Below are 13300 nucleotides of genomic sequence, written 5' to 3' on the forward strand. Positions count from 1 at the left end.
AGAGATGTGAGTCACCCGGCTCACTCCTTGTTTGACCTTCTGCCCTCTGGGAAGAGGTGCAGGAGCCTGCGCTCCCGCACCACCAGACTCGCCAACAGCTTCTTTCTCCAGGCTGTTAGGGCCCTGAACTCGCTACCCCCTTCTGCGTAGCGTGCGGCACTGTTGCGCTATTTTCGGGAATGTCTGCTGTACGCGTTTTTGCGCTCCTCTTAATTAATTATTTATTTATTTATTGTTGTGTTATTTATTCATTATTTATTCAGCACGCTTTTGTTATACTTGTTTACTGTTTGTCTGTTGTGAGCCATGTCTTGTCACCGTGGGATAGGGGGGAACGAAATTTCGGTTTCTTTGTGTGTCTTTGGCATGTGGAGAAATTGACAATAAAGCTGACTTTTGTTCAAAGAATAAAACTAACACAATGGATGAACACACAACAAATGACATATCTGCAAATCAGTGTGACTTCTGCTTTTGCCTTTGCGAGACCAGTTCAGATATGCGTTATCACGAATTTATAAATCAGGTGTGTTCGGATCTCAGTAGTGGAGGCTTTGCCGACCCCCTGAGACCAACTCACCGAACCCCTAGGGTTCAATCGGACAAACCCAGGCAAAGAACCAAGAGCCACATGCTCTTTGAGCTCTAAATGAGACCGCCAAGTTGGGCTAACACATTGCTGTCATGTCACACACAATAACATAAAGGAAACTGTCAGCTCAAGATAACCTCAACAACCCATGGCCTCAAGTAGCTACTGTCGACGACAACATAGCCTGTTTTCTTTCATTTTCAAAGGATGGCAGATCTCTTATTTGCACCCTTAGCTACCTTTTTTTTCTTTACCACGAAAGTTCAAATCAAGGACTAATCTCACACTCTTCTTCCATCTGAGACAGCATACCCGAGTTCACAAATAAACAAGGATCTTGCTTTGATGGTGAAATATGTATAAAACAATTTATTATCCAACCTCAACTTGGCTCCCCGTTCCATTGACACAGATGTACAAGTAACCCGATTAAAAACAAGCCTGCCATATCTCCACTGGATGTATCCAATCATGTTATGCATGAAATACACGGTTGGAATATGCAATATTTCAGCAGTGATAGCAAAGATATGGGTGGCTGCGTCGCCCCTCTCTCTTCTGGTGGTGTCTTAGAGCAGGGATGTTTGCCAAGAAGAAACTAAGTCCCTTGCAAATCCATTCATCGCGAATGGTTGTCATTCCTCCAATCCATTCAAATTTGATTTGGCAAAATTTTTTTTTGCATGACAGAACCTTAAGCTCCACTTGTGGGGAGGAGTGTGAGGGTAATTTGTGGGTGGAGAGTGACACACATGCCCAGGGAAGCTAAATGAGTGGCAAAGAGGATTCCCAGAGCACATACAATATATTTTAATGGAGCTAATAGTTCATTTTGAAGTGGCAGTTTATGGAGATACCAAAGTAATTCAATATATGTTGGAACAGGGAAGGGCAACCGGCAGCCTGTGGGCTGCACTCAGAGTGAATCTCGATTAAATTTTGGAAAAGAGAATAAAAGGTGTTTACTGTCAGTGAGCCATTGTAATATCAGCGTTAACCACGGGTTGGCAGATGTCGCTGACCACCGCCCCCAAGTAATTGTGTGCAAGAAAAGAGTGTGTAATGGACACAACACAAAAGTACACAAACAGCAACACGATCAATATATGTTTTCCAGGGCTGTTTAGTTGTGATTTCCAAAAGAAGCAGAATTTGTGGTTCTACATATTTGAGCTTGCTGTTATATTCACCACGAGCAATATGGACCAAAGATCAATTTTTTGGGCAAGAAATGCCTATGAACGTGTTTCATTTCTGAAATTGCACACCACTGAAGCATACATTTGCCTGGGAAAAAAAGCAATGGCATAAAAGAAACATTTTAGGTATATCGTAAGTCACTCCAGAGGATAAGTCGCACTAGCCATAAAATGCATATAAAAAAAAAAAAACTACATTTATAAGTCGCACCAGAGTATAAATCGCATTTTTGGGGGAATTTTATCTGATAAAATCCAACACCAAGAACAGACATGTCATCTTGAAAGGCAATTTATAGTAAAAATAGAATAGGCAACAATAGGCTGAAGATATGGGATGCTAACGTTACATAAACACAAAGAACTGAGAACGTGCCTGACGTAACATATTAAGAGTTATTCACATAACTATGGCATAAATAACATGCAAACAAGTTTATTGAACATCCGCGTCACGCCAAATCATTAAATCCAACAAAATCTTCATCCTCTGTGTCACTTATAAACAACTCCGCTAACCCCGTTGCAGTTCCGATTATTCCTCAGGCCAAGAGCACTCTCATGCAGTTTAGTGTGAAAATAACATGTCAAATGTTAATAATTTCACACATAAGTTGCTTCTGAGTATAAGTCGCACCCCCGGCCAAACTATGAACAAAACCTTTGACTTATAGTCCGGAAAATATGGTAATTGTTCTTGCTTTGCCAGACGACTGACCGCAAACTGCATAAATACCATACATTTAAAGAAAAATAAGTAAATGCAGATGTATACTGTCACTCCAGGGATATGTTGACAGTGCTTCTCTCTCTCCATTTTCTGCTGCCCCACTCTTTTCCTTTAACATTTCTATCAGCAAAGTCAATGCAACCAAGAAAACAAAGTAAGGTCTGGGTGAAAGGATTAAAGGAAGAAGAAGGCCTAGAGCAAAGTGCTGCAGCTAGTGTGATAAGCATGCATAAGAGGCTGATTCACATTGGAAGTTGGCAGACATCAAACCATTCCTGCTTGCAGAGGACATGAGCAAATGCAAGCAGACGATACATCAAAAGTAAGGAGATGAAACATGTCGAAGCAGTGTGCACTGCATAGTAGCGCGGTAAATTCAACCTGCCAAATAGGCTACTGCCATTGTATTCTTGCATTCGTTGGCTCAAGTCACCATTTTGGTTTGATTAGTCAACAAAAAGGCGGTCTAATATTCACTAAATTAAAGGAGGCGACAACTACCAAAATCCGTCCCAATAATCAGGTAGGCTATAATACAGCATACTAACGTTTCTATTACGATGAGAGTTCTCCACACCCCCTGCTTTATGCATTCAGCGCTGATCACAATGTCATCTGTGAACGTCATGGTCCATGATGAGTCAGTCAGCCACTGTTGCAAACTGGAAGAGGCTCTGCCTCCCTATTACTCTACATAAAATGATAAACACGTTCACAGTCAATCAGTATTTTAGACATGACGCAGCATTGAATGTTCCTTTCTTCTTGAGATATTGATGCCAAACAAGTCACTGTGACTTGAAGACAAATTTATGGCCTAAGTGGCACCACTACATTACTTATTCTCCACCAACTAATAAGCCCCCACAAAAGAGGAGATGAAAAGATGTTTAAAAAACACAACTCAAATGAGCTTTTGGCGCGAGTTCACATTGAGTGCAAACCTGAAGAGTCATTTCAGGTTGTCACTGAAAGCTGAAGGATATCTTTTCGTTTCGTTGACTAAACAGAAATAAGTTGACTCATGAATTTGCAAACTTTTTGCTCGAGCTGCATCGTAAATCATTATCTCATTTTTGCAATCGTAGCACAGCACATTTATGCTTTATGACCATTCTATAATCTCCTTTACTCCTTGATGTTTGAATAGGGTACTTTGATTACAGTTAGGCAGTTAAAAAAGGCATCTGCATCATATGCCTATTGTGGGTTACGATCACATCTGTTGAAGCTCCCTCAGTGCAGCTTACAAAGGAAGTAGAAATATCGGTGAGCCTTTTTTGGCAGTGTATCATTTCCAGCTAACGTCCTCAGAAAGATGGACCTGAAGGCACTTATAGTTAGAGACCACACTAATTGATGTTTCTCCGATTTGCAGGGGGAACATGGGGATGTCTGTTCTTCCTGAAGTCCACCACTATCTTCTTGGGATTTTTCAGAGATAAAAAGTTTATTTTTGCATCCGTTCACCAAATATTCCAACTCCTTTCAGTGATAGGTCAAGTACAGCGAAAAAGTGTTGCAAGCGGCCTTCCAAAATTGACATTTGAGATCTTGCCTCACAGCTAATACTCCCTGTGCACTCTGAAAATCAAAGTACCACTACCACCTACTGTAGTGAATGTGCTAATACACTTTAATCTAGTATGGCCCAAAAAAAAAGTATGTTCCCCAGGGTCACACATTCACCACCTGGCATCACCCCTCCCAGTGGGGCATGCGCCACTCTTTTGGAAGGACTGCTATAAATACATTGTTTCTGCACCAACTTTTGTAGAAAAGTTTGTTTCTTCCCCGAGTGGGTGTCAAGTCCATCGATCTCAAAGGCTGATTCAGTGGGTATTGTTTAGCCGTATTTCCGTCAAACAAAACGCAGAACAATTCCGCATATGGCTGCAACAACCCGACCTCAGGCAAAGTCCATTTTACTGTCCAATGAGCCACCATTGGCTATCTGTGGATTTCTTGCTTTTAGCTGGTTTGCTATCCGGCTTGCTTTTGTTGCTGCGAGCAACACTTCATTCGGCTAGCGGCTCCCGGACTGTGTACTGTTACCGTTACACAGTCCGCCGAGAGTACTTTTCAACTTAGAGGAAACAGTTGTCTTTCAACTCTCTAAATTGGTCTAGTTTTTCAAAGCAATACTTCACCACGTGTCGTTGGGGGATGAGAAAATCGGCTTCAAAGTCATTGTAAAGGGGTTTAATCCTGGCAGCTGCACAAGCCACGACACCTCGGGGCAACACCATCTTGTTACTTACTGTTAAATAATAAAGCAATACATATGAATGTCAACTGGTAAGATTTAATATTTAAATGCACATAATCAGTGGAAGAGAAGCCTGACTTTGTAATATCTGCAGGCTGGAGTGATAGATTCCCCCCCCCCCCCCCAAACATTGTCATGTGCTTTTTAAAGATAATTCCTCAGAGAGTCACCCACAAGGAACAACATATCACAGTAAACAAAACTGTGACAACTAATCATTTTTGTCTTTTCATGACATCAGATTTGTTGACATTGTGGGCTTCACAATGTCATTTCAATTTGTGGGGAAGAGTATTTTTTCTCTCTCTCACTCTTAGTTAGTTCTTACTGAAGACTTCCTCATCAGTAAGAAGTGATGAGGACATTTCAGGATTCTCACAATTTAAATTTAAATAAGCTTGTGACATATTTGGCTGCAGTCTGTTTGGAGCAGATACAGTGGTGGAGGAAATGGGATCGGGGCAGCAGGCAGAGGCAGCATATTGAAGGGACAACTCTCGTTTTCAAAACATTTGAGTATGCAGAGGATTAGGAGCATGCTGCGCAAGTGTATACTGGCACATGCCAACACAACAGCCACTCACCTACAAGTGTGCGAGTAAGGGGAAAAAAAAGAAAACTGAATTAGTGCCAGGTCTTTATTATGCAAGTGGCGTTCAGCAGTCTTTCAACAAATTGGTGTTGACATACATCCTTTAGTACTAAACTGATTTCAAGCACAATTAGGCAGAGGTTTATTTTTGTTTTCATTTCAAATGACTTTTTCCTTTTGGAATACATGTACCATTTTTTTTGTCGGTCTAGGTAAAGGCACAAAAATCACAATTGCACATTAACCGAATAGTATTTTAATGATAAAGATTCCTCCCGCAGAGCTTGGAGCCACACTCTCGAGGTCTTTTTGTATGAGAGGCCTTCAACTCTGAATCTGCAATCACTGTCAGAATTGCGGAGGGGTGGCATGAAAGCAAAATGATTAAAATCTGCTCCCCGATTGAACTTTCCTGACCTTGCTTGAACAAACGTCTCTTTATAAGGTGCCAGTAAATGTCAAACTATTCCTTTCTCTTCTACTGGAATAGCTGAAGGGTCCAGTCCACAATGCTTCATCTGAACAGCAATGTCAAACAAGTAGTCATAGCATTCGCACCTACAAATGTGAAGAAACAAAAAATATTCAACATTTGTATTCGTCAAGACATGCACAACTATTCCACTAGTGGAAACGTGACTACTCACATAGTCTTGGCTTTTTCCCATGACTCGCCCCACACATACACGCCGTGCCTGCGGACAAGGACAGCGCACGAGTCGGGATACTCCTCCATTGCCTGAGCCATGCGGGATTTTAAGTCTTTCTCTTCTGGTGTATTCTCGACAATAGGCACGACCAGAGTGTCGTCATAGCTGCGGTACACGAGACATTTGACCCATTACTCAGTCCTATCATACTCTCAACATGATAGAACATCAAGGCTTGACACGCTGCTGTCACACAGTAATGTCAATCCATCAAATGTCAATGAGAGTGTCTTGAGCATTAGACACTAGCTGAGAACTTTATCAAACAAACTATTCTTTAAACTTGCTTACAGCAATTTTTGTAGAATTACTTAATTTTAGAAAGGTGGATCAGGGAGTGGAAAGGCTGTCAAGTAACTGGAAGCTCAAATCCCAAATTTTCTGCTCAATTTGTCAAAGCAACACAGATAAATACACACTGCCCCTGACCTTGTACCATGAATGTGTGTAAATGGGCTGTTTCCCATGGCAACACCCTCCATCATCATCATTAATAGAAAAGTGCTTAGCACTGGCGCAGAACTAAACTGAATCTTTTTTGAGGGGGATGCTAATATTTAGCTTCAAGTACTAAATAAGGTAATCAAATCACTGGAAATAACTCTTGGTTCACTGGAAATTTTCCTGTAATGATGACACAACTAGTCACATGAACCACACCTTAACGTATTATTTATGATTAGTCAACTGTAACAATTGTAGGTGAGGCACGTTGAACTAAATACAAACGGTTCAAGAACTTCTAAAAGCTTGCCGAGGACTGTTTATACAAGATCGTGTCAATACATGTTGCGGTCCCATCCTTGATTGCTGTACCGCACATGAATACCGCAGTCCAAGCTTACACATCACTAAGAAAGCGTTGTAGCCCAACTGTCTGATGAGTTTGATACCATACCGATAGTTGGTGCCGGTGGTGCCTTTACGAATCCCCTTAATCATCTCCTGGTGTGTTATTCTGAACTCCTTACCGGGATAGAGCAGGGTTGCTATGACAGCAGCTTTGGAGTGTGTATGGATAACTGCCTGTGCACCTGCATTTTTTTTTTTCCAAACACAAAATTGTTCTCAGTTTGAGATTTTTCCATGATAAAGTACAAAACTATAATTAAGGATCCCTCAACACCCCCATATAAATCCCCATACACATTACTGTAAAAATCTACTTAAGATTTGGCTCAGTTGTTTGGATGAGACAATTTCACCTCTCATGGTATACGCGTTCATAAAGAGTGGAGTGCATTGGCTTTTCTTTAACTTCTTCCAGGCAGGCGGACAACTGATGTCTCTCTCCTCCACATCACACACAAACATGTCTTCTGGCTGTTTAAAATACACACGGACGCATGCAAACACACACAAACACACAAACATGTGCAGACACACAAACACGCACGCAAAATAGTGTTGTTTTTTTTTTTTTTTTTAAACCATATACACTAAAGCCTATTTTAATGAGTCGACATTGTACTTGAAGTGCTAAATATTTTTTAGGTGGTTCTTGGTGGAGAACATTTGGCAGATTATTTTGTGCAGATCCATCAAATAACATAAAAATCATTGAGATACATACCGTATTTTCCGGACTGTAAGGCGCACCTAAAAACGTAAACTTTTCGCAAAAGCCGACAGTGCGCCTTATAGTTTGGTGCGCCTTATATATGGACCAAATTTCTAAATTTAAACTGGCCCGAAACATTGTGTCATGAAATCAATCATAAGTGGCCCGCTGAAGACTATGAATCATGAATCAAAAAGACTATGGAACATTATTTTGTGATTATAATTTGTTGTGTCTGAAGTTGAAATAAATAAGATTAACTGGAGAATGATTTGATTTGGATTAAAAGTCTGACATGATGCATTAATGGTGCGCCTTATAGTCCGGTGCGCCTTATAGTCCAGAAAATACGGTATTGTAATGAACAAAATTAGTAAAGAAAAATCCAAGGAGGTGAATACTTTTGCTAGGCTGTGTACTACAATATTCTTGCTACTGACCTGTATTCTCTCTTTCTGAACCCCTGAAGGTGCAATGTAGATGTGCTCTCTGTAAGTTACAGAGCAAACATTCATGTGTTAATATTGAAGATATAACACTGCAGTAAAGTACAGTTTAGGATGTCTGGTCCTCAGTGGGTGTCAAACTTGAAACCCTCACACACTGTGAGCGACTGTTTCCCTTGCTTTAAAATATGTTTCATGGTGTGTGAAAAGCTCGGTGCGCACACTGGCTTCCTGATAAATTGGCCCATCAGTGACGTTAACAGCGGAGCGGGGATTTATCCGCCTGTCCCTTTCAGGCAGAACTCACTGAAACAGGAGACTGCCGAGTCTAGAATACGCATTCATGCCGATGAGGTATGCGATTCATCGCGATGAATTACAGAGGGACCTTGAGACACGAGTTTCATTAATTCTGTGACAATGCTCGTACTTCAAAAGACTTATTTCAAATCATCTTTCTCTTTTGAAATGAATGAAAATGCTGTTAATACATTCCACCACCCACAAACAACAACAAAAAGAGTGCTCTATGACGGAACGTATTTTTTGGACTGGATGTGGCTCCAGAGTATAAATTGCATTTTGGGGGGATATTCATTCTACAAAAACAGAGACCAAGAACAGGAGCGCTTGGACTTGCAACCAAAATCCCTGTTCCCTAATCATGATGAAGGCAGCAAACAAGTTCTTGATGGATTCTCAAAAATCTTCTAGTTTGCTGCCGTTAAGACGTTTAGGAAACAGTGGTTTTGCCTGGGAGTCCAAGCTTTCATTTTAGAATAAATGAGTATAAATCACAGGACCAGACAAACAAACAAAAAAAAAGGTTCTTAAAAACACACTGTATTATACGTAAATACATCATTAAAATTTCATTCACATTTCCTGCCCCCGTTTCCTGCCCTTTCTTTTATTGACACAAAAATACAAAGATGCCATTGAAGGTTTTCAGTAAAATATTATTTTCTTTACTCATGTTTCCTTTTTTAAATTTGATAATGTGTTTTTGCCATTACCACAGCATTATGTGCAGCATAATGGGGAATAGGGTTAATTTGTATTTAGAGCTTTTATTAAATTAAACATACTGCTAAAATCAACAACACATTTAGAAGTAACGAGATCAAAATGGTCCTCCATCATGTAAACAAAAACAAGGCAGAAAAATAGTTTAACACGGTGGTATTACCGGCCAACGATGATGGGTTTAATTGTAAAAGTGGTTCACTTTCTGAGAGCTGAAATTATCTCTGCCAAGTGCAGAAGCTGAAAGTCCCTGAAATATAGATTGTGAAGGCATGAACCACAAAGTACAGTGATGGTACAAGTACATTTGCGGTCAGCAGTTCTGCCTCGTAGGAGACACAGCTGTCATATACAATGTATGTGATTTTTTTTGATTTTTTTAATCGGACTAATGGGCAAATGCAGGATCTTCCACTTTCATAAGTGCTTCAATAACACCCAAGCAACAGCACAAACACACTTACACAGAAAATGCACTTTAGTGCAGTAACTGTTTTGTTTCAACAAAAACAGTTTCCTACCTTTGTGTGGACATCAGATGATGGGAACGAGTCATGATGTTCTGTCTTTTACTATATGATTACTGCAGGCACGCCAATATTTGTTATGAGAAATTATTGACTCATGTATAGATTATGGAGTGTGTGATATACAGTATATGGTATGCAAGAAGGATGGTTTAAGTTTGGCCGAGGGTGTATGGTACATTCATACTTTACCGAGCAGTCGCAATAATGCTTTTTAAAGAGGAAGTCAACCCAACCCAAAAACATTCTGATTAATATTGTGTTTGTGGAATATGAGTTAAGCAGCAAAACTAACTCGTTTTTATCCATCACAGGGGCGGCCATTTTGCCACTTCCTGTTGACTGAAAATGACATCACAATATGTCATTTTCATTTGCCATCAAGTAGAAAATGCCTGCTCCCTGAAATGGAAAACAATTGGATTTTGCCTGTTTATTCATATTCCACAAACAAAACATTAATCAGAAAACTGTGTTTTGAACAGACGTTTTTGCACAGAAGATATTACAAAGAAAAATTTGGGGTTGACTTCCTCTTTATTGACATCATTTGTAGAGCGTAAAACTATCCAGCAAGAATTATGCCAGGAGCTTACTGATTGTTACAAAACATGAAGTTGGGCTGACACTTGTTGATTGTGCTTGTTGATTATTGCAAAACATTAAGTTAAAACTTGTTTTAAACTGGCCTAATTCGGCACTAGTTTTCTCTTTTAGTAAGCTTACAGGGCAAAAAGACATACAAATTACATCAACCTAAACTTACACCACAGTCACAACTTCAACACAGATTCGTTACATACAAACCCTCGTCTCAAACTAATTCCTCCACCCGTCCCAGTAACCCATCCCAGTTGGTAGAACAGCCGGCAGAGCTCGGGAATAAGTACACGAGGATGCTCCTTGTCCTTCAACACAAACAAACGATCATGGCTAAGTTTTTCAATGCTAACTCAGTTTAGTGAGCCAGTTCTCAAATGAAAGATCATATATTCATATCAGACCAGCAGAAATTAACCAAATTACATTAATTTTTCATTAGTTTTTGTCGAAGAAGGGGAAACAAAGTTTAGGGTTTTGGGGGGATTGATGGTAAGTTTGTTTACATTTTCCAGTAAAATTTTTCCAAAATGCCCCACATTTATCAGTAAATAGCTTTTGATATTTTAAAATCTTCAAGGGCTGCATTGGACAAAGTGAGCATTAGATTATTATTTTTATATTTTATCTTATTAGAAATATCTGGGAAAAAAATATCACCATAGGGTGATAAATTAAAAAACACAGTTAAAGATACTTTATGGCATAATCCAAAAACACTATGTTTTAGAAAACATTACAGCATTGAAACATTGATTTCTTTTAGAGAACATTTAGAGGCCTTATGTCACAATAAAATTGTTTTTGTAAGACTTTTGTCCTATTTACCAGGAAAGCAAAGAAAGAAATCACTCCGAGTCATACTTCTCAGTATGTGCTCTCTTTTCCCCTTCATTTACGGCATTTTATAGTTTTCCCCTGTTAAATGATATTTACCTCTTTTTCTTGACCTGCACCTTGGTCGCCATTGTTGGTGCCGCACAAAGATGACATTTGCTGCAGGAAAACATTCACATTTAGTTTCACATGATCCAACGACACCGTTAACATTAAAATGATACCAAAACAGTTCAATATTTTGAAAGTTAGTCACTACAGTTACACATGCATTTTACAGAAGTGAACACAATGTGCACACATGTCGCAGAGAGCTGAGGGCAGACATTCAAAGGAGAAATAATTTTGACCTCAATAATCCAGAGGAAAATGTTTGGTGCAAAATTTACAGTTCGACGTCATCAGAATTTGAAGCAATTTCGGTGGTAATCAGGTTATTCCGCATTCCCCAACCGCGAATATTAAGTTAATTATAAGCAATTAAGTGAGAGTACTTCGATGCATGCAGCCTCTCAAAATATGTGTTTTGAGGATGTTGCCACAAGAGGTGTAGTGCTCTTTTCTCTTTTACTGATAAGTGACAACTTCTGCGATAACAGACATGTACAGACACGGAGCGATAGCCATTTGTTTTTACAGGACTGCCTACATGTTTAATTGTTTAAGGTTTGGTAACTTGATGACGTAAGTAACTTTGCTGGAGGTCTAAAATATGGAATACAGACAGGTTAAAACACGCGGACTCGTTTGATTTCCTCTGCTGACAAAATAACCCTTACCGGTTTCGAGTCCCTCAAGTTGGAGAAACACAACAAACTAAACGAAATTGCGCTGCGCATGCGTCGTTTCTGCTTCTTCTTGTGTTCTTATGGCAGCCTTGGATTCCTTGCGGCGCAGTCCTGCTCCCTGCAGGTCTTTCTTAAGAAGTACGGATTGGTCGATTGTTGCCTAAATGGGAAATGCAATGCAACGCCATATGCAATGCATGCAACCCATTTTTCAAAAGATGTTTGTGGGGCTCTTTCGAGTCCACTGGATTGAATTAGTTATATCAAATTTTAGTTTAAACATACCTTTATATTATTATATTATTATTATTATTATTATTTTATTTTTTTATTACTATTAATTTATTATTAGTAGTAGTAGTAGTAATAATAGTAGTAGTAGTAGTAGTAGTAGTAGTAGTAAATTAAAATCATTGAAGCCAGTTTAAAATATGTTAGTTTGGAAGATAAAACAAAATTGTGTACACCACTATCCAGACAATTAAGTGCACCTTCATCGACATCAAGTGAAATTAATATAATTTTAATTTTGATTTTAATATAATTTTTCAAATATTGTACAAGCATGTTGTCTGTTTCATTGCCGGCGCATTGTCCTTGTCTTTGTAGTCATGCCACAGGCAGAATAAAAGATACCCTTTTGTTAAAGAAGCCTTGTGGTTTGTCAAAACATGCATTTTTCAAATAATCAGTTTCAAGTTATTCAGTGATGATTGTGAGATTTACAGCCTTCTAGAAGCCTTATATAAGTATCACCTACCCATGATTTTGCCTTTGTCCAAAGAAAAGAACATTGTTATTTATATGAAACGAACAGTTATGTTCTGCTATATCCTGCACAGGGTGTCTTGAACCTGTGCCGTATGCAAAGACAAAACAAGGCTGTCAGGCCATTCAGATGGGATTGGACAGAATTTCCAACAGAATAGTTATGATTATAAGTTAAGTGATCACAACAAAATCAATTCTTACATATAATTATTTACTATAAACGAACCGAACAACAATCTCTCTAAACTATGTTGGTCAACCACCCTAATATGAGGGAATGTACTTATTCAGTTTTAATATTTGTCTCATAATCTTACCCTTACCGTATATTACACGGAAAAGCTAAATAAAAGTTAAGGAAGGAAAAAACATGTTTCCAAAATAAACCCAGATAAACACAGGCTCTGCGTAAAGCAGCACAAGCATTCATAGTGAGTAAATCAAATCAATAAAATTCATGCCATGATCACACCTTGTTGATTTTTTTTTTTAATCTAACACTTCCATAACAATTGTTTAAAGCGCCTTGTGTTATGGGTATTATTTGAATGTGAGCATGACAGACTTTTATACAATGCCTTATAACATCCTATGCCATATAATCATATAATACTTGTGACTTTTTCAGGTATATGTTTTCATGAGAATATTC

The 13300-nt window shown here is 39.0% G+C and overlaps 1 protein-coding gene across 2 annotated transcripts; it reads right to left on the minus strand.

Moving 5' to 3' along the window:
• Window positions 1-5414: 5414 nt before the first annotated feature.
• On the minus strand, window positions 5415-11966 carry apip (APAF1 interacting protein). Of its 2 annotated transcripts, none has more exons than XM_088371693.1 (8): window positions 11869-11966; window positions 11189-11248; window positions 10460-10560; window positions 8094-8142; window positions 7298-7415; window positions 6991-7126; window positions 6030-6197; window positions 5415-5940 (listed from the first exon to the last, which is right to left on the minus strand). In XM_088371693.1, the coding sequence occupies exons 1-8, from the start codon at window positions 11926-11928 to the stop codon at window positions 5841-5843; spliced, it is 792 nt and encodes a 263-aa protein (XP_088227819.1). In that variant the 5' UTR covers window positions 11929-11966; the 3' UTR covers window positions 5415-5840. The 2 variants fall into 2 exon arrangements, with proteins under 2 accessions (XP_088227819.1, XP_088227820.1); XM_088371694.1 differs by lacking the exon at window positions 11869-11966 and adding an exon at window positions 11440-11615.
• Between the last annotated feature and the right edge of the window lie 1334 nt (window positions 11967-13300).

The sequence above is a fragment of the Syngnathus floridae genome, chromosome 3 (assembly GCF_059516105.1).
Source record: "Syngnathus floridae isolate MCC-2025c chromosome 3, RoL_Sflo_1.0, whole genome shotgun sequence".
Taxonomy (NCBI): domain Eukaryota; kingdom Metazoa; phylum Chordata; class Actinopteri; order Syngnathiformes; family Syngnathidae; genus Syngnathus; species Syngnathus floridae.

Bases quoted from the DNA above. Each gene is read 5' to 3' on its own strand.
- apip (XM_088371693.1), bottom strand. From the start codon at position 11,928: ATGCGCAGCGCAATTTCGTTTAGTTTGTTGTGTTTCTCCAACTTGAGG. The intron at 10,561-11,188 runs GTAAATATCATT...TTTGTGTTGAAG, and splicing joins GTGCAGGTCAAGAAAAAGAG to GACAAGGAGCATCCTCGTGT. The intron at 6,198-6,990 runs GTATGGTATCAA...CGTGTACCGCAG, and splicing joins ACCACCGGCACCAACTATCG to CTATGACGACACTCTGGTCG.